At 47.6% G+C, this 21085-nt stretch overlaps 1 protein-coding gene across 1 annotated transcript in view; it reads right to left on the bottom strand.

Annotated features, from left to right (window-relative positions):
• Positions 1–21085, bottom strand: part of PDE2A (phosphodiesterase 2A) — a 177208-nt gene that overhangs the window by 25232 nt on the left and 130891 nt on the right. Inside the window, exons 7-14 of the mRNA XM_031961505.1 lie at positions 8006–8065; positions 7456–7624; positions 6690–6742; positions 6218–6292; positions 5833–5874; positions 5180–5248; positions 4700–4830; positions 1589–1700 (exon numbers count right to left, since the gene is read on the bottom strand). Of these exons, the coding sequence (XP_031817365.1) occupies positions 1589–1700; positions 4700–4830; positions 5180–5248; positions 5833–5874; positions 6218–6292; positions 6690–6742; positions 7456–7624; positions 8006–8065 (711 nt within the window). The remainder of the gene's footprint in view (positions 1–1588; positions 1701–4699; positions 4831–5179; positions 5249–5832; positions 5875–6217; positions 6293–6689; positions 6743–7455; positions 7625–8005; positions 8066–21085) is intronic.

Genomic DNA, 21085 nt, shown 5'->3' with positions numbered 1-21085 from the left:
GGGTCCGTGAGAGAGTCACCGGCCAGAGAGAGCCGTGCGTGCGGAGGCTTCTACGTGCAGCCTCGCCTCTGCGGACAGGTCTGTGCGGGCACCGCAACCCCTCCACCTTCATAGCGGTGGGAGTGCACCTGCCATTCACCAGGGTTGTGCAGGACGGAACAGTGACCGCCAGAGGGGGCACGGGACCAAGATCCAGCCCACGGGCCGCAGGCTGCCCGATAACAGTCTCCGGGGGAAATGTTGCAGTTGTGGGGGGGGGAGATGGGAGACGGCCCCGCCCTCACTGGACAGAAATGTCCTGCTCGCCGGAGGGAGTCAGAAACTCTGCTCCGCCAGTGTGGGCTCTAGGGAACCCAGCCCCGCTCTGGCCCTCGTTCTCCCCTCGGCAAAAATGGACGGCTTGAACGGCCGGGATTTCTATTGTGTCTGCTGGCTCCAAGATTGTGTGTGTGTGTGTGTGTGTGTGTGTGTGTGTGTGTACGAATTCATATCTCTGTGTTTGCACATGTGTGCACGCATGGGCACTAATTCGCCTCCCAGCTCTGACACTCTGTGTTCTAAGGGCCCTCCCGGCTCTGACATCCCATGTTCTAAGGGCCTTCTGGCTCTGACATCCTGTGATCTAAGGGCCCTCCCAGCTCTGACACTCTGTGTTCTAAGGGCCCTCCCGGCTCTGACATCCCATGTTCTAAGGGCCTTCTGGCTCTGACATCCTGTGATCTAAGGGCCCTCCCAGCTCTGACATCCTGTGTTCTAAAGGCCCTCCCAGCTCTGACATCCCATTTTCTAAGGGCCCTCCCGGCTCTGCCATCCTGGGTTCTAAGGGCCCTCCCGGCTCTGCCATCCTGGGTTCTAAAGGCCCTCCCGGCTCTGACATCCTGGGTTCTAAGGGCCCTCCCAGCTCTGACATCCTGTGTTCTAAGGGCCCTCCCGGCTCTGACATCCTGGGTTCTAAGGGCCCTCCCAGCTCTGACATCCTGGGTTCTAAGGGCCTTCTGGCTCTGACATCCTGTGATCTAAGGGCCCTCCCAGCTCTGACATCCTGTGTTCTAGGGCCCCTCCCAGCTCTGACATCCCGGGTTCTAAGGGCCCTCCCAGCTCTGACATCCTGTGTTCTAAGGGCCCTCCCAGCTCTGACATCCTGTGTTCTAAAGGCCCTCCTAGCTCTGACATCCCATTTTCTAAGGGCCCTCCCGGCTCTGCCATCCTGGGTTCTAAGGACCTTCCCAGCTCTGACATCCTGTGTTCTAAGGGTCCTCCCGGCTCTGCCATCCTGGGTTCTAAGGGCCCTCCCGGCTCTGCCATCCTGGGTTCTAAGGGCCCTCCTGGCTCTGACATTCTATGTTCTAAGGGGCCTCCCAACTCTAACATTCTATAATCCTCTTAAACTTCTGATCTACATGACATTAGGAAACTGACCTGCCTAGAACACCTCTGGTCAGACTTAATCATAGGGAGTCATGGAGATGAGAACGTTGGCAAGGACAAGATCAGGGTGAGAAAGGAAAGATGAGAACAGAGAGGGTGAGGAAGGGGAAGGAGAGGCTGGGGAAGTCACCCTGGTCCCCTGGGTAGCAGCTGGGCTCACCTGGCACTCGCATTTGAGCTTCTGTTCTTTCTGGAAGGCCAGGGTGCTGGTGAGGACAGTGGCTGTGTAGCAGAAGCAGTGGAGGATCTTGTGCTCGTCCCAGTCTGTGTACCTGGCAGGGCGGGGAGGGTGAGGTTGTGAGGGAGATCCGGGATGATGGCGGATCAAGGACACAGCAATTAAGCACCTTCAGTGAGCCTGGGACAGTGTAGAGATGTCACTCCTGGCTCCCCAGGACTGCTCTCTTCTTCCCTCTAAATCAGGATCCATACCTACCTCTTATAGGCCTCCTTCCTTGATGACCCCAAGGTGGGCATTTTCTTTTCTCTCCATCCATTGAGCACAACCAAGGGCCCCACTTTGTTTATTAGTCATTTACTCAACTGTCTGTACACTGGAAGAATCTGTGTCCTGTCTCCTCCCTTGCTCTGGGATGCCTTCCTCATCCCTCTTTCATTTTATGGGGACTGCCTGAGGACAGAGGCCATGACTTTCTTCCCTCCCCCTCCAATTAGGGCCTCCCTGACTGAGAGCAGGGCTCCTTTCCCAAACTGGGAAGAGGGAGGGAGGGAATCAGGGGAGATAGGTCACTTCTTGCAGGTGACTGTTCCTCCTCACTAAGCCCATCCTTCCTGTCTGTTCCCTCCCTGCCTTCAGTTCTCCCTCTGCTGGGCCACAGGACTCCCAATCAATCCTAATGTGTCCAGGGAAGCAGGGTGATTAGGGACTGTCCAGCAAGGTGCCCGCCCAGGCTAATGGGAGCCAGCTTCTCACCTAACAAGATTGCTCCCCAATCCTCCAGAGTCAGTAATTCAATCCCATGGCTAGATGATATATCATGAGCCAGCTGTGGGAAGCTGGGTAAATCACAGATCCCAGCCTTCAGAGCTCAAAGGAACCCAAACAGTCATATTGTCCAATTCCCTTATTTTTCAGATAAGAGTTACAGAAAAGTTACCCAAGGTAACAACTAACAAGAAATAGAGCCAAGACTCTGTACTCCGGGACAATGGTTTTCCCAGTCCATGGTGGGGAGGGGAGTTAAAGGTGGAGGTATAGTTGCTACCCAGGATAGAAGCGGCCCTCTTCCCCATCTCCCTCCCTCTGCTTGTCCGCTCCTGTCCCCCAGAGGCCAGTGTCCCTCTCATCATCCCACACTTCAGTACTAGAGGAAGCAATATCTGGCTACTAATGCTTGCTGCCCATTCTCCCTGAAGAATCAGTTCTTCAGTTTACTGTGTTCCCAGGATTCCTGATCTAATCTCTTATTATCTTTCCCCTAAAAACCTCCTTCTCTTAGTGGTTCCACTCTTCAGCTAACTAACGAAATGCTGTAGTTGGAAAAACCTGAGTTCAAATCCCATTTCAGACCCTGAGGAAGTCATGGACCCCTACCAGCCTCAGTAGCCTTATCTGTAAAATGGAGCTAATAATAGCACCTACTTCATCTGGTTGTTGAGAGGATTGATGAGATAACTTATATAAAGGATTTTGCAAATCTTAAGGCACCATCTAACCATCTAAATTATTATTATTCACCCTTCTCTTCACTTCTCCAATTAGTTACCAGGCCCTGCTTATCCCCCCTCTCACTTTTGTCTTCTCTCTTTTCTCAAGCCACCATCAGAGTCTGGGCCCCCATGATCTCTTCTTGCCTCCCTCCACATCTACTTCTTCCTCCAATCCATTCTGATTGGATTCCCAGGTGGGAATTTGAAAATTTCAGGCTAATTTTCCTTAGTTTATTCTAAATGAGTCCTTCCTCTGCTCAGAACCTTTCAATGGCCTCCCAGCACTTACTGAATAAAGTTCATTCTCCTTTTCTTGGCATTCAAAACTCGGCTGCCCACCCTTCCCTCACCTAAAAATACTGTGCACCCTTGTTCCCAAGGCCTACACACTAAAACTTTCTCCTTTTTACACTTTGGCTGCAGAATCCTACCTATCCCTTCAAGCCCAATATCACCTCTTCCAGGAAGCCTTCCCCGATTTTCTATATCAGTGATGACTTTTTCTCTCAGACCTTCCTCTTATGCATTTATCACATTATAATTACCTATACCTGAGTCTTACCAGCTTCTAGGATTGCCCTCATTACTTCCCAGCATCTCCGTTCCCTGTCCAGCTATTTCCTGATATCTCAAACTCAGGGATGGCCTTTTTACTGGGGATCAGTGAACCTGCCCACAGTCCCTCTCACTGCTTCCCCTGGTCTGGACTCTGAACTCATCCTCTTCAGGATGGTCTTCCCAAGGCCTTCCTCCCAGATGCCATCTTTGGGGCCCTGACCAGTAACTTCTTGAATATCAGATACCCAGAGTCAGAAGGAACATAAAAGATTTGGGGGATGACTTGCTCAAGTGGCAGAGCCAGGACTAAGATGCCAAGTGCTCTGACTCCCGGCCCTCTTCCATACTCGCTGCCTCAGAATCAGGGTGTTTGGTTCTAGGCTGCACCCTTCCCATCCTGGAGATCTGAAAGATCCAGATTTGGAGTTCAAATTCTAGCCTCCATAGTTACTGCCTGGGTGACTCTGGATGTGTCACTTCTCTCCCTGAGGCTATAAAATGAGGAATTTAAACTAGGTGGGTTAAAGTTCCTCTGACTTGGACACTGTATCCTAAGGCACCTTTCACCTCTTCTCAGCCCTAAAATCCTTCCTTTTCCCCAGCTCCAACATTTCAAATTCTGGGAGTGCCTCCTCTCTTGCTTTTACTTTGTCTCGGACTCAGAGGTCCCTGGGAACGTCACCTTTAAGTTGTCAATGGAATTCTAGGTTAACAACAGGACCGTGGAGAGATATCCAGAAAGTGGATGTAAACTGGCCCAAGCAATATACAGAGTAGGTAACCCAGCGGAGTAATTGGGGACAATCTGAAATTTGGTTATGGGTTTTGGGTTGAAGGAGGATGATGGACGGTGGATGTGTCCAGTGAGCTCAAATGCATAAGGAGGCGACTTTCTGAGCCACAAAGCACCCAATATTCCCAGCAGCCATCCTGCTTCCTCCTGCCTGACCTCTGAGGGGGGTGTTGGGCACTAGGGGCCACCGGTTCACACCTTCTTTGGCTTCCCTCCCTTCCCCAGGCTCCGCAGGTCGCCGGCACTCACGTATCTCCTCCCTGCTTGTTGAAGGTGCAGGCCAAGGCTACCACCTGGTTGGTAGCCCTGCTGATGACAGGGACACAGAGCATGGACCGCAGTTCACATCCCACAAGGTTCTGTAGCTGGGTTACCTCTTCCTGCAAAGTGGAGGAGAGCCCAGGTAAGGGGAGCAGCCCTGGAAACTCCAATGGCAGCTCCTGGTTCTCCCTTTTGGGAGTCAGACATCTAGATTCTATTTTCTGCCGACTCAGTGCCAACCTGCCCACGGGTTTCTGAAGGCCTCAGTTTCCCCCGGAGAAGTGAGAATGGGGCTTTCTGTTCTAGAGGCAGCTCTGGAAAGCGAGAGGGCCAGGGAAATGGGGGGAAGCCTTGGGGATCTTGGATATCTCTGGGGCATCAGGGAGGGGGGGATCTCTGCCTGTGAGGGAAACAGCTCAGCCCAACCCCAACCCTCAACCCAAGCCCATGCCCGGAGCTACCGCTCACAGGAGTGAGGTCCTTCAGTGTAATAGATTCCTTGTTCTTCACCACCTGGCCCAGGCGGCCCACTGTCATCTGTAAGGGCAACGACAGAAAGAAGGAGCAGGAGAGACAGGCACAGAGTCAGTGAGGGAAGCAGGAGGATCCTAGTGTTGGGGGAGGAGGGTAACTTGGAGTTAGGTGGGGCAAGGCTGGGAAGATGCCTCTGGTCCCTGCTCCCCCGCTGTCCCCAAGCAGGGTCCTGCCTGACGCAGATCCCCTCCCTGCTCAGGAAAGAACCTTACTACACTCAGAACCACCCTATTCATCTTTGGAGATGAGAGGCAAGGGAGACATACTCAAGCAAGGGCTCCTAAAACAGACCAATAGATCAGAAAATAATGTAACAGATTCTAATATGTCTTCAAGAAACAGATAAAAGAGCCAGTCTCATTTTGCTAGCCCCTTCCCCACCCAGGGATTCCACAAGAGGTCCTAGATGAAAAGATGCTCAAACATTCAGAGATCCTAAATGGGCTCAATAATAATAAAAAGACCCCTATCTCCCAAGGAGATTCTAAAATACCCCAAATGGCCCTGACATAGCCCAGAAGATCACTAAGAGATCCCTAGATGTCTCCAGCGGATCCTTGACCAGGGATAGAGAGCCAAAGACTCACTGGAAAACTGACTTCTTCTCCAAGCACTTTGTCACTGATGACCTAGGAGGCAGAGAAGAGAGAAGGGAGTGTGTGGGAGAGCAATGATGAGTGTTAGAGAACAAGGGACCATAAGCATTGACAGACACCTGCCTTCTCTCTCTGTCTATCTCTCACTGTGTCTCTCTGCGTCTCATCTCTGTCTCTCCTTCTTTCTCTTTCTCTTCTCTTTCTCTCGCTTTTCCTCCCTCCCTCCCTCCCCTCACTTGGTCTCTTTCTGCCTTTGTCTCTCTCGTCTCTCTTTCTCCTTCCCTCCTTTCCTCCCTCTTTGTCTTTCTTTCCCTCTTTCCCTCCTTCTCTCCCTCCTTCTCTCCCTCCCTCCTCCCTATCTCTCCAAAGCACTTACCTGGCAGGATAGCTGAAGGTTATCCTCTGAAACAAGGAGGAGGCAGCAGGTTGAAGACTCCGTCTCTTGTTGCAACTAATAAAATAATGTAATAAAGCAAAACTAATAAGGTAATAAAATAAAGGGGCCCGACAAACCCTTTTCCACCTACTTAATCAAAGGACCTACTAATCCTCCTCCTTTAGGCAACCTTCCCTGTTTAACCTAATTCTAAGATCTAGTTCCTCCTCAGGCCAAGAGCAGACTCCTCATATGCAAGATCCCTGCTGTTTCCCTCAGATCATGGCCTCCCAGAATTGGGATCTGCCCTTTCTAAGAAGAGTTTTCTGGCCCTCAGAGCCAAGACCTCCTGAGGACCGGCCCTCTGAATTTCCTTCCCAGTGGGAGTTCTGTTTATGTCTACAGGACAGGGATGGAAGGGACTATGGTGGAGATTTGGAAGGGTAGAAGTAGGAAAAGCAGTCCAACTCACATAATGGAGTACTTTGAGCTGAAGGGAAGAGGCATCCAGGTCATAGAGTTCCCCTGGAAGGGGCAAGGGGCCAGAGTTAGGAGAGGCAGAGGTGAAAATCACCCCCAACTCCTCATGATCCTGGCCCACCCCATTGCACGAGATCTTTCCCCATTCATCTGTCTCTGTCTCTTGGTCTCTCTCTCTCTCTCTCTTCTCTCTCTCTGTTGCACTCTCTCTTCTCTCTCTCTCCCCCTCTTTCTTCTTACTCTGCCTTTGTGTCTCTCTCTCTCTCTCTCTTTCTTTCTTTGCCTCTCTCTGTGTGTCTCTCTTTCTGTCACTCTGTCTCTCTATCCCTCTCTCTTCCTCCCTTCCTCCCTCCCTCCCTCCCTCTCTGTCTCTGTCTGTCTCTCTCTGTCTCTGTCTTTCTGCCTTTCTCTGTGTCTCTCTGTCACTCTATCTATTTCTCTCTCTCTTGGTCTGTCTCTCCTTCTCTCGCTCTGTGTCTCCCTCTCCCTTCCTCTCTCTCTGTCTTTTTGTGTCTGTCTGTCTGTCTCTGTCTCTCTCTCTGTCTGTCTCTGTCTCTTCTTTCTCTCTCTCTCTCTCTCTCTGTCTCTCTCTCTCACACACACACAGTCACACACACACACACACACACACACACACACACACACACACACACACACCCTAACTCTTCCCAAGCTCTGGGACTTGGGATCCAAGATCTGTTTTGCAAACCCGATCCTCTCCCCTCATTCCTCCAGCCCAGCCCTCCCCACTGCCTCACCACACAGCTGCAGAATCCGGCTGTCCAGGTCACTATAGCCGCCTGTCCCAACAGACACGGCTCCATCTGGCCGGGCCAGTGAGGTGGGCGGGGAAGAGGGTTCTGGCACGGGCCGGGGCCGGGGCTGACGCTGCTGCAGGGTCCGCAGCCTCTTCAAGGCTACAAGTGTCTGGGGGGACAGACTGGAAATGAGGGGCAGCATCAGGGGCCTAGGGACCCCAAGCACTGGCCATTCCCGTCCCTCCCTTTCAGACATTCTCTTCCCTATATGGACAGTACCCACCCTCCTCTTTCCCAGGATCTCAAGAGTCTCTCAAGAAACTTCAAGTGGTCCAGAGGATGGCTCAGAGGCTTCTGGCCCAGACTGAGAAGGCAGCACCCAAGGGTGTACAGCAGATCAGACAGTCACCCTCTCCTGACCTTTACATGGCTCTTTGGGGTACTGACCTCCACCCTCTACATCCCCTCACATTCTCAGCCCTCCCATCCAATCTGTACTATCCAGATTGCTCTGTCTGAAGACAATGGGAGAGGCTCGAGCCCTACTCACGTGCTTCTCTATTGCCTGCAGGCTCTGCTCATCCCCCTCACTGAGTTGAGCACAGTGTACCTGGAAGGGGACAAGGACCCCTGATTAAGCCAGTCCACTCCTTCACCCCTTCCCTCAACAACGGCCTCCCCACAACATATACACCCCCACCAAAAAAGTCCTGAAAATGGTCTCCCTTCTACTTCCATCTTATAAATCCTCCTTCCACCATTCAAATTAAAACCATGTACTAAAACTGTCCAATGCTGATCCAGAGAGATGATACTAACTCCCCCATTTAGTGCAAGTAGTCATTCCCATTTTACAGATGAGGAAACTGAGGTTCAAGGTGAAGTGACTTGATGGTAGTTATACAACTAATAAGTGTCCAAACCAGCATTTCATTCAATTCAATGAACAATTTTATTTAGCAGCTATCAGGTGCAAAGCAACACTCCTAATTTTAATTTCAAGATTCTTATCATAGCTTCAGATACTTCTTATGCTCTACTCCAATTTATTCAAGAATAACAACATCCCTCTCTACTCACACATACACATATACACATATCACACACACATACACCACCCCCTCTGTTCATCCCTCGGCTCATAGCTGCACTACTTGAGAAGGCAAAGCATCCCCTCATCTGCACCCCTGGCAGGTATGTTTACGTCTGCCAATCTCTGACCCAGAAGTCACTGTGGTCTCTGTGTGTGTCTAACTGAAAAAACCATAGAACCACTGACTCGGAGGGTACCCAGTTCAGCCTTTCTCCTACAGTGGGATTTCCCCCCACAGCACTCTGGTGGGTATGGGCAGAGAGATCTTGCAGCCTCTACTTAGACACCTTCAGTTATAAGAAGCTCACTCCCTGCAGAGGCTATCATTCCAAAACGCAATTGCTCTGATCAGTAGAAAGGTCTTCCTTACATTGGGCTGTATGAATTAGCTCTGCCCTAGGAGCTACCCAGAACATTTGAAAGGATGGATGATAAAGGCAGGCTCGAATCCCATTCTGCTATTTTACTACCTGAGCCCTTCCCCAATCTGAACCTCAACTTCCTTACCATGGGTGGGAAGGAGGGGAAGTTCCTTAGATAACTGTTTGAATAAGTGAAGGCAGCTACTTTGTCTCCCTTGAATCTCCCCTTCTCCAGGTTGAGCAAGTACAATTTCTGCTTCCCTCCATCCACCTCCCATAGCCTGCTCTTTCACTAGCTTGATCACCTCCCTCTGAATTCATTTTAATTTATCAATGTCCTTCTTAAAATGTAATTCCTGGAATTAAATATACTATTGCAAATGAGTTTTGAGCAAAGCAGAAGATAACAAGGCTATCACCTCCCTCCTTCTGGATGCTGACTTTATTAATGAAGTCTAAAGCCCCACTAGCTCTTGACGTCCTCTCTGTCCGTGGAGAAAGGGAAAATTTCAGGGCTATATAGTTGAGACTACGGAGTCCCTCTCCTCTATTTGCTTCCCTTTTTTCCCTCCCTCCCCATTGCCCCTGCCCCAAATCCCCTCCAGCCTTTTTTCTTTGATCCTTCTTTCTTCTGTGATTCTTCTCTGAATCACAAAAAAGGTGGAACATCCAACCCACTGGGGGAGCCTGCTGCCAGGTAAAGGGGTGTTCATCCTGTCTCCTTGCAAAGACCTTCAGAGACTTCCTCCCAACATGGCAGCTCAGTCCATATAGGAGCAGCTCTGGTTATTAGTATTCCTTACACTGAGCTGAAATCCATCTCAGCAGCTTCTCATTGCTCTAGTTAGAACCTCTGGAGCCAAGCTGGACAAGTCCGACCCTCTTCCACAGGCTGATCTCTTAAATACTGAACCTCCTCCCTGTTCTGATGAAGTCACCATTCTCCCCAGTGTCCCCCCTCTGTGCCCCATCTCACCTTCATTCCGATATCCCTGCAGAGGATGTGCCCCATGCTCTCCCCGAGAAGATAAGTGGAAAGATGGATATATCTCAGTTTTTATACCCAGCCCAGAAGCATCCCTAGCCACATTATCACTGCATTTAACACAATGCACTCTGTAATTACTGCAGAGTGAAGACAGACATGACCAGACTTGTGCCAAATTAATCTTCTTTACCTACAAGTCTGACCATGTACCTTTCCTGCTCTGGAAACTTCACTGGCTCCCTACTGCTCTCCTAGTAGAGATAAACATGCCTTGGCCTGGCAGTCAAAGTCCTACTGCTTCCATTTGCAACCTGATTTCCCCAGGATGCTCTTTTTGACACCGCACTGAGCTTCCAGATTTCATCCTGCTCTCTCCTTTCCATGCACAGAATCCACATCAGGAAGGCACTCTCTCCTCTTCTCTGACATTCTTCTCTTTCTCAAAGAAATTAAAGTCATTTCTAGTCATATGAAAAAATGCTCACTATTAACTAGAGAAATGCAAATTAGGACAACTCTGAGGTACTACAACACTCTCCAACTGGCTAAGATGACAGGAAAATATTCTTCTCTTTCTTCACTATCTAACTCAAGGCCTGCCTCAAAGCCTTCCCAGGTCTCCAGATAAAAGTGAACTCCAACTCATCCCACCACTTTGCCTCATAAAATCACAGAATCTCAGGTGTTGGATAGAACTATGATCCAGGAAGATTTTGGGCAGAGATCCCTGATACCAGCTCCTGGACCAAGCATCCAGCTTCTGCTGGGGGACCTACCAACTCTATGAAGCAAGCCTATTTAAAAAGTATAATGAGTTGGGTTTGTGCTGATCACACCTTACCTCCTATCATCCTTATCTATGAACTCACCAGGCCTTCCTGGGTTTCTTCAAATCCCAGCTACAGTATAGATCTTGTTTATATGTGATTGTTTGCTTGCTGTCTCCCCGTTAGATTCTGAGTTCCTTGAGAGTAGGGACTGGATTTTGCCTTTCTTACTATCACTATCACTCAGCATAGCACATTGCACAAAGTAAGCACTTAATAAATGTTTATTGATTGGCTGATTAAATAATTGATAGGTCCCTGCACTCACAGGATCCTAACAATAGGTAGCCTTTTTTCCAGTACTTAACACACTGTTGACTCTCATAAGAACTGCTAGTGAAGGCACAGTACTCAAATACTTTCATAATTCTTCTATTTCCTAGATGTGGTGATTCCTTCTAGTGATGTTGATAAAAGTCTGTCCTTGACTGACCATATTTTCCTGTAAGTTCTCTATAGGAAGCCCATCCAATATGCTGGTAGCCTTCCTCTTCACATTGCAAGGATATCTTCAATGTGTGTGCATTGTTTCTTGATCAGCCTGAGCCCTCCCTATATGACGAGGCCATCTTCTGACTCATACTTTAGTTTGAGCACATCCCTTACTATGGTTCCCCCTTCCTAATTCCTCCAGTACAATGTGTTACACTCAGGGGTCTGAGGACACTCCCTCAAGTTGATATAGATTTTAAGGAGCAAGGCTGGGATTTGAACCCAGATTTTTGTGACTGGATCCAGTGCGTCTGCCAAATGAGCCAGAGGCTATGGCTTACTTCATCTTGGAGTCCCTATCCACAGTGCTGAAAACACAGGGACCTGCTCTCAGTATATATAATCATTTTGGGCTAAAGAGTGTAAGGGTTCAGGTAAGGAACCATGGCCTGAAGTAATCAGAGATGGGTTCCTGGGGGAGGTGAGACCTGAGCTAGGTCTTAATGAATGGAAATACTCAAGAGGGGACAGAAGGCGACAGGAGGGATGGCTTGGGCAAAAGCATCGGGATGGTAAAATGGCTAAAAGGATTGTCTACGAGGGATGCAGGAAGAGAAGGTGATAGAAAGGTCAGGACCACACTGTGAAGAGCCTCCAATGATGGAGAACCTGAGTCCTCTTCCATAGGCTGTAGGAGCTACAGCAGACTCCTCCTGGTTAGGAAGGGGAGGTGGTCAGAGCTGGGAGAAAAGGAAGAAGATTCTGGTCCAGAGTGCAGAAAGGTAGACGGGGAAATGCTGAGAAAGAGGCTGCCAAATGGCTGTAAAGTGATGGCTGTTAAGACCTGGGCCTGGGAGGGTGGGGTGGGGAAAGACTTCTCACCCTTCTCCTCCCCTTCCCCAGGGATGGTCACTGGGTGGGGAGGGGATAGATATGGCCCTTTGGTGGGTACCATCTGTGACTCCCCCAGGAGCAGTTAGCTGGGCCAGGGATTGTGGGGAGACCACAGTCTCATTTGCATGGGATTTTCAAACACCCTTGGGCTCATTCTAGTTAAGATCTTCTCTTCTCTTCTTTGCTCAGCTCTAGGTTTCCTCTCTGGGGCCAGATTCCTAGCCAGGGCAGATGAACAAGCCCAGGCAAGGTGGAGTCATAAAGTGGAACCAACTCAGTGACCAACAACTTGGTCTGGACAGCAATCAGTCAACTGGCCGTGTTTGTCCTTCCTTCTCAAAGAGGATCATGACCTCAGGGAGGGGATGTCATGACATGCAAGAGAATTAGATTTAAGAGAGGGGGCTGTGCAAGATCACCTTCCTCCAGAGCCATCTGGGTTCAGTGGCCAGATAGAGATCAGGAAGACTGGAGATGCACCTACTGTGTGCCAAGTCCTGGAGATGCTAGTACAAAGAATGAAGCAATCGTTCCTCACAATGAGACCACATTCCAATTCCCATGGCCTTTGGTGTCTGTCTGTCAACAACCATTCACAAACAGACACATAAAGAAACATTGAAGAGTGCACATGAAAGGACCCGTGAAACAAGAAAGTGGGTGGGGAGTGCACCCAATGACAAGGTAGTTTTTCTGTGAGAACTCACGAGTGTGTGTGCACCATGGGTGTGCAAGTACAGTAGGATGCCTCTTATGAATGCACATACGCATATAATTATGCACAGAAAAATTCATTTATACAGATATTCTCCTATACAATTCACACATACACACTCAGAAATACACACAAACAAACATACAACTGCATTCTAATGCTCACACACAGCATCACACATATTGAAGGACACAAGCATGCACGTACACACACACATATTCCCAAATACATCCCCACCTTCACAAGCCTTTATATTCAAACACTAAACCATACATGGAAGAACACAGTCCCACATATATACATACATACAGATATACACTTACTCCCAAATATGTTCCCATCCACAATCTTCATGTTCAAAACACTAAAACACACAAAAAGCACCAAGTCCCCCCATACACATTTCCACACTTTTACTGATTTTGGGGTAAAACATGCATTTTATTTTAATATATGCACATGTTCCCCAACTCAAATTAACGTGTACAGATCCTCCCATGGAGCTGCTTGTAAAAATGACTAATATGGAAATGTTTTATATAACTGCATATGTATAACCTATATCTGATTGCTTACCATCTCAGGGAGGGGAGGGAGAGAGGGATGGAATTTGGAACTCAAAACTTTAAATAAAAATAACATTTTTAAAGGGAAAAAAGATTAAATTGTGAAGGACAAAAAAAAAAGAAAGAAGGTATCTGACCAAATCCATTCCTAAGCAGTAATTCTCTCTCTATTATATTGCCAACAAATGGTCAGCCAGTCTCTGCTTGAAGAAGTCTGGCACATATGTACCCAATCACACAAGGAGTAAATATAACAGTCAGGATTCAAAAACTTTTTCATTGCAAATCTTTTCATTGCAACATACCAAACTGAATATCATTTTTGAACAAAGAGAGGATGTTAAGTATAGCAGGAGGACCGTAAAGATTCTCTCTTTTACTTTACAGAGGCAAAAACAAAGATCCAAGGAGGAGAGAGACTCAACAACACAGTGAGTCAGTGGTAGATCCAGGTCTAGTACTGGCTGCCACACTCAATCCTCAGAACCATGGATTTCATGAATATAGAACTCAGTTTCCAAAGGGCCCTTGACAGTCTGTAGTTCCCCAATGGTCAAAACTCTCCAGGTTACCAGGGGCTGAGCTGAAAACTCTTAGCTCTTCTTCTTCCATCTGAGTCTTTCTTGGCCTCTGTCATTATATGCTAGTTAGAAAAGTCACATAGCGGGAGGATGCTAGCCCCATGAGCTGGGGTAGCCACTGCTGGAAGGTCATTATCTGAGCCCCCTACATCACAGAATATCTAATAAGAACTTTATGAGAAAGCATCTCAAGCAAATTGGAACTATGTCCAAAGAGCTATCAAACTGTGTGTACCCTTTGATCCAGCAATATCACTGTTAGGTCTTTATCCCAAAGACATCCCTAAAAAGGGAAAGAGTCTATTCGTACAAAAATATTTAGAGCAGCTCTTTTTGTGGTGGCTAAAAATTGGACATCAAAGGGGCTCATCAATTGGAGAATGGCTACACAAGTTGTAGTATGTGATTGTAATGTTACTGAGCTGTAAGAAATTATAAAAAAAAATTTCAGAAAATCCTGAACAGACACGTAAACTGATGCAAAGTGACGTGAGAAGAATTAGGAGAACATTTTGCAGCAATATTGTTTGTTGATGAACAACTTTGAATGACTTAGTTATTTTCAGTAATACAATGATCCAGACAATCCCAAAGGAATCATGATGAAGCATATTATCTACCTCCAGAGAAAGAACTGATATTGCATGAATACAGACCGAAGCATGCTATTTTTCACTTTTTCCTCTCTCTTTTCCTTCCTTCCTTCCTTTCTTTTTTTTTCTTCCTTCCTTCCTTCCTTCCTTCCTTCCTTCCTTCCTTCCTTCCTTCTTTCCTTTCCTTCTCTTTCTTTCTTTTTCTTTTATTCAAATACTCTTGTACAAAATGATTAATATGGAAATATTTTACATAACTGTACATGTATAACTTATATCTGGTTGCTTATCTCAGGAACAGGAAGGAGAGAGGGATTGAATTTGGAACTCAAAACTTTAAATAAATATTTAAAAAAATTTTAAAGGGAAAAAAGATTAAATTGTGAAGGACAATTAAAAAGAAAAGAAAGAAGGTATCTCAATAAACTCATTCCTGAGCAGTCCTTCCTTCTTTATAATATTGCCAACAAATGGTCATCTGGACTCTGCTTGAAGAGACTTGGCACATATTAAGTGCTTAATAAATGCTTGTTGATTGATCAATATATGACTGACTAGAGGAACTCACTTCCCTTCAAGACAACCCCTTCAACTTTTAGACAGTTCTCATTGATCAGGCTTAACAGTAAGCATCAAGGGAAAGAGAGAAAGCCTGTTAAGGAGAAGAGAGGGAAGGGGTGGGTAACTTCCTCCTGCATAACCTCTCAAAGAGAGTTTTCTGAAGTGGTCAAGAATATGATCATCCTCTTCATTCATTCAGATCCTTTCTTTAACTTTTACAACTTCTATGATCATGGATAAATGACTGAAGTTCTCTGGACCATATCTGTAAATAGGAGAAGCTAGACACTACCATCTAAACTATATCCTGACATTCTAGGAGTTCTGTGTGTTTACTAAGAAAAGGTTTTATAATCTCCCAAACCTCTAGATAATCCAAAGACATCTTTCATTTACCTTCTAAATGAGCCCCAGCTGCTCATTCCGGGACACATGGCTAGGTTAAACCACAGGATATCTTTACCACAGAAAAGGTCAATTGAGTCTAGGAAGGGATTATAAGAATGGCCTGACAAAGAAAGAAGTTTTTGCAGAGATGATATGCTGCCTCTGGTTTCTAGAATGCCAGCTAGAGCAGCCTTTCAAAACAAGCTAGGAACCTCTCTAGTGGAAGGATAAAGGAAACCCAGGACCCAATCTTAGCAAGGAATGGCCTCCATACCATCCACCTCAAATAGTGAGGGGTCTTGGGGTAGAAAGGCAATGGTTTTTATTGAAGGGTACCAGGACAAGATGTGCCCCATATCTCGGAGATCTAGGATGGCATGGCTAATGCTTCAAAATTCTAGTATAGACACCTAAGACGACTGGGCTGGCTTCCATCTTTTATAACACTCATTCCAAGAGTTTTCAAGGATCCAAGGGAGCTTTGAATTTGGCTTCAATTTTCTGTTCTGTCTCTATCCTTCCATATCACCCTTCTCACCCCCAAAATGTGAGAAGCCTTCTCTTGGTTACACCTATGTTGGAGAGGGCTTGGAGATCCTCTAAAGAAGATGTTAAAAGCATGAGGAAGGATGGTTTAGCAAGCTAAGTATTATGGAATAACAGGTTCTCTCAGTCCTGGGGCTGAGAAAAGACCCTCAGGGGAAAAAAAAGGGAAAAAAGGAGCAGGTCCTGAAGGGTATCACAGCTAATACAAGGATTACTAAAATGGGGCTGAAGAGAAAAATACCCTACTTAGGGGAACAGCAACATCTGCTTACAGACACACAGTCAAGTGTATTCATACATAAACACACATGCAGGTACACCCAGATACAAGCTCAGACTCTCAAGGCTGAAAGGGTCCTCTAGGGCATCTCATCCGAATTCCTACCCAGAGCTCAGATGCTCTCGAATGACTCCTCAACAAAGGGGTCATCAGTCCTTGGATTTTCTGGTGTAATAGAAAGCATTGAGTTTAGAGTCAATGGATCTGTTTTGCACTACCCATGGGACTGAAAGTCATTTCTGGGGGCCTCAGTTTATTTATTTGTAAAAATGAATGCTTGAAACAAGAGCCTTAGGATTCCTCCAGTTTTGAATCCTATGATTCTCTGCTCTCTGGGGTCAGAGTTCACTCCCTACTGATGGAACCCCTTCCATGGCGGTAGCTTTTTTCTCATATTGGGCAAAAATGTGTCTCCCTGTGACATCCTCATTTTATTGGGGGTAACACAGAATATGTCTGCTCCCTTTTCTCCAGGAGAGTCCTGCAGAATCTTAAACAAAGTCATTGTAGAAGTCTGGTAGTAATGTCACACCCTACACATCAAACTGTATTTAAAATTCCCCTGCCTCCTTTCCATAGACTTCCTAAAGGGGAGACCCAGAAGGGCAACTTTAGCTTGCTTTTCTTCTCTTTCCCCACCCCATCCCATCATCACCCATCTTCCCCAGCCAGAGGAAGCAGGGCCAGGGACATATTCTGCAGGCATGACATATCCCAAATCCGCTAACTCAAGTTCCTCCACAGATAGGAGGCCATCTGACAATCTGGAGGAAGAGAATAGGGGAGGGGAACAGATGGTGGGAAGGCAGTGCGAACAAGAGGCAGATTCCCTGGAGAGCGAGAGAGCCTTTGGGTGCTGGGGGGAGGGAGCTCCATGAGGACGGGGCTCTGTCTCTCCCTCAGACTGTGGGCTTCCTAAGGGTAAGAATTATATCTTGCCCCCCTTACATCACAGGCTACCTGAAGTCACGGATCAAACCCCACAAACAAGGCTCCCTCCTGGCTCTCTTCCCCTCTTTTCTTCCAGAAGTTGGCTCTTTGAAAGGTCAGATGCCTTTGAATCACTTTAATTCCCTTTTAATGAGCTGGGGATGACAGCTCAGAAGACCTGGCAAAGGAGAAGAGCTAAGATATCCACCCCCATTCCGACTTTGCTCATGGTGGATCCTGCACTGATCTAGGTACTTATTGATGACGTGAGAGAGGGTGGAGTGGGGGAGATTCTTCAGATTCCTCCCAGCTCCGACATTCCTTGTCCTAAGGTCCTCCCAGCTCTGACATTCTGTGTTCAAAGATCCTTTCCGACTCTGATGTTTTATAAGTCTATTATTTCCTTACCTTTACTTTTCCAGCTGTGTGCCCATGATTGGCCTTGTATCCCCTCAGGACAGTCCATGGCTCAGTAATTCCCTAATACTCACCATCATCCCCATTATTCTCCCTTCTGCCACAAGGCATCCTTCCTCATCCCCATCCCATCTTAATCTGCCTTCCCCACAAGCTTGGCTCCTTCCTCACTTCCAGCAAGTATTCACCTCATAAACATTTAATAAGTGCTTATTATTGTGAAAATCACACAGCGCCTTTTTCTTTCTTTCCTCAACATTATGCTAGCCAGGGTTGCCAAAGCCCCCATTACCCTTCTTCTCCCTCTCTCTGTATCTTTGCTTGTGTCTTATGGGGTTTTGTTTCTGTTTCTCTCTGGCTGGCTGTCTCTGTGTGTCTCTGTCTCTGTGTGAATCTCCATCTTTCTTCTCTGTCTTCTCTCTCTGTCTCTTTGTGTCTATCTTCTCTGTATTGCTCTCTCTTTCTGTATGTGTCTTTCTATCTTCTCTGTTTCTTTCTTTCTGTGTATGTGTCTTTCTTCTTTCTGTCTCTTTGTCTCTGTCTCTCTGTCTCTGTCTCCTCTCTTTGTCTTTCTCTCTTTTCTGTCTCTGTCACTCTATGTATGTGTGTGTCTTTCTGTTTCTCTCTCTTTGTGTGTCTCTCTCCTCTCTGTCTTTCTCTCTCTTCTCTGTCTCTGTCTCTTTCTATATATGTGTCTCTCTTCTGTCTCTTCTCCCTCTGTTTCTGTCTCTGTCTTTCTCTATCTCTATCTTCTCTTTGTCTCTCTGTCTGTCTGTCTCTGTCTCCCTCTCTTTCTGTATGTGTCTCTCTGTATCTTCTCTGTCTCTCTCCTCTCTCTCTCTCTCTCTCTCTCTCTCTCTCTCCCTGTCTCTGTGTCTCTGTCTCTCTCTCCTCTTTGTCTCTCTCTGTGTGTCTGTCTCTGTCTCTTTCTCTCTCTTCTCTGTCTGTCTCTGTCTCCCTCTCTTTCTGTATGTGTCTCTCTGTCTCTGTATCTTCTCTGTCTCTGTCTGTGTCTCTCTCTTCTCTGTCTCTATCTCCTCTGTCTTTCTCTCTTCTCTGTCTCTGTCTCTTTCTATATGTGTATCTCTCTGTGTCTCTGTCTCTGTCTCTCTGTCTCTCTCTCTTCTCTCTCTCTGTTTTCTCTCTCCCCACCTCGGCTTCAGAGCTGCCACAATGTGATCCTCATCCTCCCTGCTGCTGGCTTCCCAGATCCCCAGTCCCATCTCCCCTCTTCCTTACCTCATACCCCCCCTCCATCTTAGCTCCTCCTCTCTCCTTTCCTCCAGTGTCTGAGGACGAACCAGGCCTGCTTCTCAATAAGACAACCCTTTCTGCCTGTGCCCTTGATCCCATCCCCTCCTGTCTCCCCTGTGAGCTCACCCCATTAATCATTCCCTCTCTCATCTTCCACCTCTTTCTATCTCCCGGCTCCTTCCCTGTGGTTCACAAACGTGCTTCAGTCTGTTTCATTCTTTTAAAAACAGTCTTCCTTTGGCCGAGCCAGTGTTCTCTGCCCGCTGCTTCCCTGCCAAAGTCCACGTTCACTTTACCCCCACCCCCACTCACTTCTCAGCCCTTTGCAATCTGGCTCCCCCCCACACTTCATGAAAACTCTCTTCTCAAAGAGCTGTAATGGTCTCATTGCCAAATCAGGGAGACTCTTCTCAGCCCTCACCTTCTTTGATCCCGGGGAAGCTCTGACCCCACTGACCATCCCCTTCTCTTGAATCCTCTGACCCTCCTTTCTCCTGGGCCTGTTCTTCCTCCCTGCCTTAGCTCTCCCTGTGGGATCACTGGATCATCCGTCTCCTGCTCCCTAAGAGTGAGGGTCCCTCAGGTTCTCTGGAGTTCCATTCCTCCCCAGGGAGGATGCCCCAAAGGACAGCTTTGGGGGACCCGATGGAAAGAGCCCTGACTAGAGAGCCTGGTCCGAGGCCTGCCTCTGACACGTCCAACCCGAGGCCTCTGGGAACATCCCCGCTCCCTCCCCGGGCCTTGGGCTTCCTCCTTCTGTACAACGAGCCAGTGAACTAGAGGACCCTGGGGTCCCTTCCAGCTCAGCCAGGACCCTCGGCTCCTAAGCCCGCTTCTCTCCCTCTCCATGTTCTCTCCTTTGGTGATTTCATTGGCGCCCCCGAGTCCAATTAGCATCCTCATTAGCAGTCAGTGTGTTGTAATGGGGAGCAGCGAGTCCCGGGTCCCACTGCCAACTCTGGTACTTATTAGCTGTATGACCAGTGGCCTGTGAAGTAACCATGGGACCATAAGCCAGCATCTTATCCTGACTAATTCCCAGCTTCCTGCTCCGCCGCTGGGGAGGAGAATGCCCGCACCAACGAATGCACAAGGTCGCCCTGAAGGTCATGCAGGGTAATGTAGGGAGAGCAGTCAGAGGGTGCGATCAACCCAGCCCAGCAGAAGAACCGGGCTCTGGGTCAGGGGTCCAGATTCGAATCCTGCCTTCGGACAAATCTCTGTGGCTTTAGGTACCACTTCAACTTCTTGGCCTTCAATTTCCTCATTTGTGAAATATGACTATGAAAAGCCAATTCTAGACCTTCAAGATCAATTTATCTAATCTTAATCTCCCTCTCCCTCTCCCTCTCCCTCTCCTTCTCTGTCTCTGTCTCTCTCTCCCTTCTTCCCTCCTTCTCTCCCCAACCTTCTCTGTCTCTTTCTCTCTGTCTCTCTCCTTCTCTGTCTCTGTCTCTCTCCTTCCCTGTTTCTCTCTCTGTCTCTCTCTCCCTTCTTCTCTCCTTCTCTCCCCAACCTTCTCTGTCTCTCTTTCTCTCTGTCTCTCTCCTCTGTCTCTCTCTCTGTCTCTCTCTGTCTCTCTCTCCCTTCTTTCCTCCTTCCCTCCCCAATATTCTCTCTCTCTCTCTCCTTCTCTGTCTCTCTCTGTCTCTCTCTCTTCCTCCTTCTCTCCCCAACCTTCTGTCTTTTTCTTCTCATTCTCCTCTGCTCTCTCTCCTTCTTTCTCTGTCTCTCTCTTTCTCTCTCTATCTCTGTCTCTCTTTGTCTCTCTCTCTCTCTCTCTCTCTCTCTCTCTCTCTCTCTCTCTCTCTCTCTCCCTTTGTCTCTCCTCCTCAGCACAAGTCCAGCATCACTCATTGACTGTTGGCAGCTCCACAAGGATTTCCCATCTCTATCTCAAACTTGAACATGGATAGGAGTCACATAGGACAGGCAGGCAGAACTAGCAGCAGTATCCTCATAAAGCCTTTGAAGCACTAGTGTTTGTCTCAAGATCAATATGTCTCAAACTGGATTCATCTCTGACACTTTGTACATGTATTCCTCCTCCAGATGTTCCTATTTCTATTGAAGGGACTTCCATCTTTTCAGTCATCCAGATTCATAACCCCAGAACTATCTTTTCTTTCTCCCTCTTCCTAACCTTACTCCATCCATGAACTGAAAGATCCTGTCTTTCCACAATAAAATCTCTTGAACCCATT

Source organism: Sarcophilus harrisii, chromosome 3 (assembly GCF_902635505.1).
Source record: "Sarcophilus harrisii chromosome 3, mSarHar1.11, whole genome shotgun sequence".
In the NCBI taxonomy this organism is placed as follows: domain Eukaryota; kingdom Metazoa; phylum Chordata; class Mammalia; order Dasyuromorphia; family Dasyuridae; genus Sarcophilus; species Sarcophilus harrisii.
Note: the sequence above shows the minus strand (reverse complement) of the source record. Positions and strands in the feature narration are given on the sequence as shown.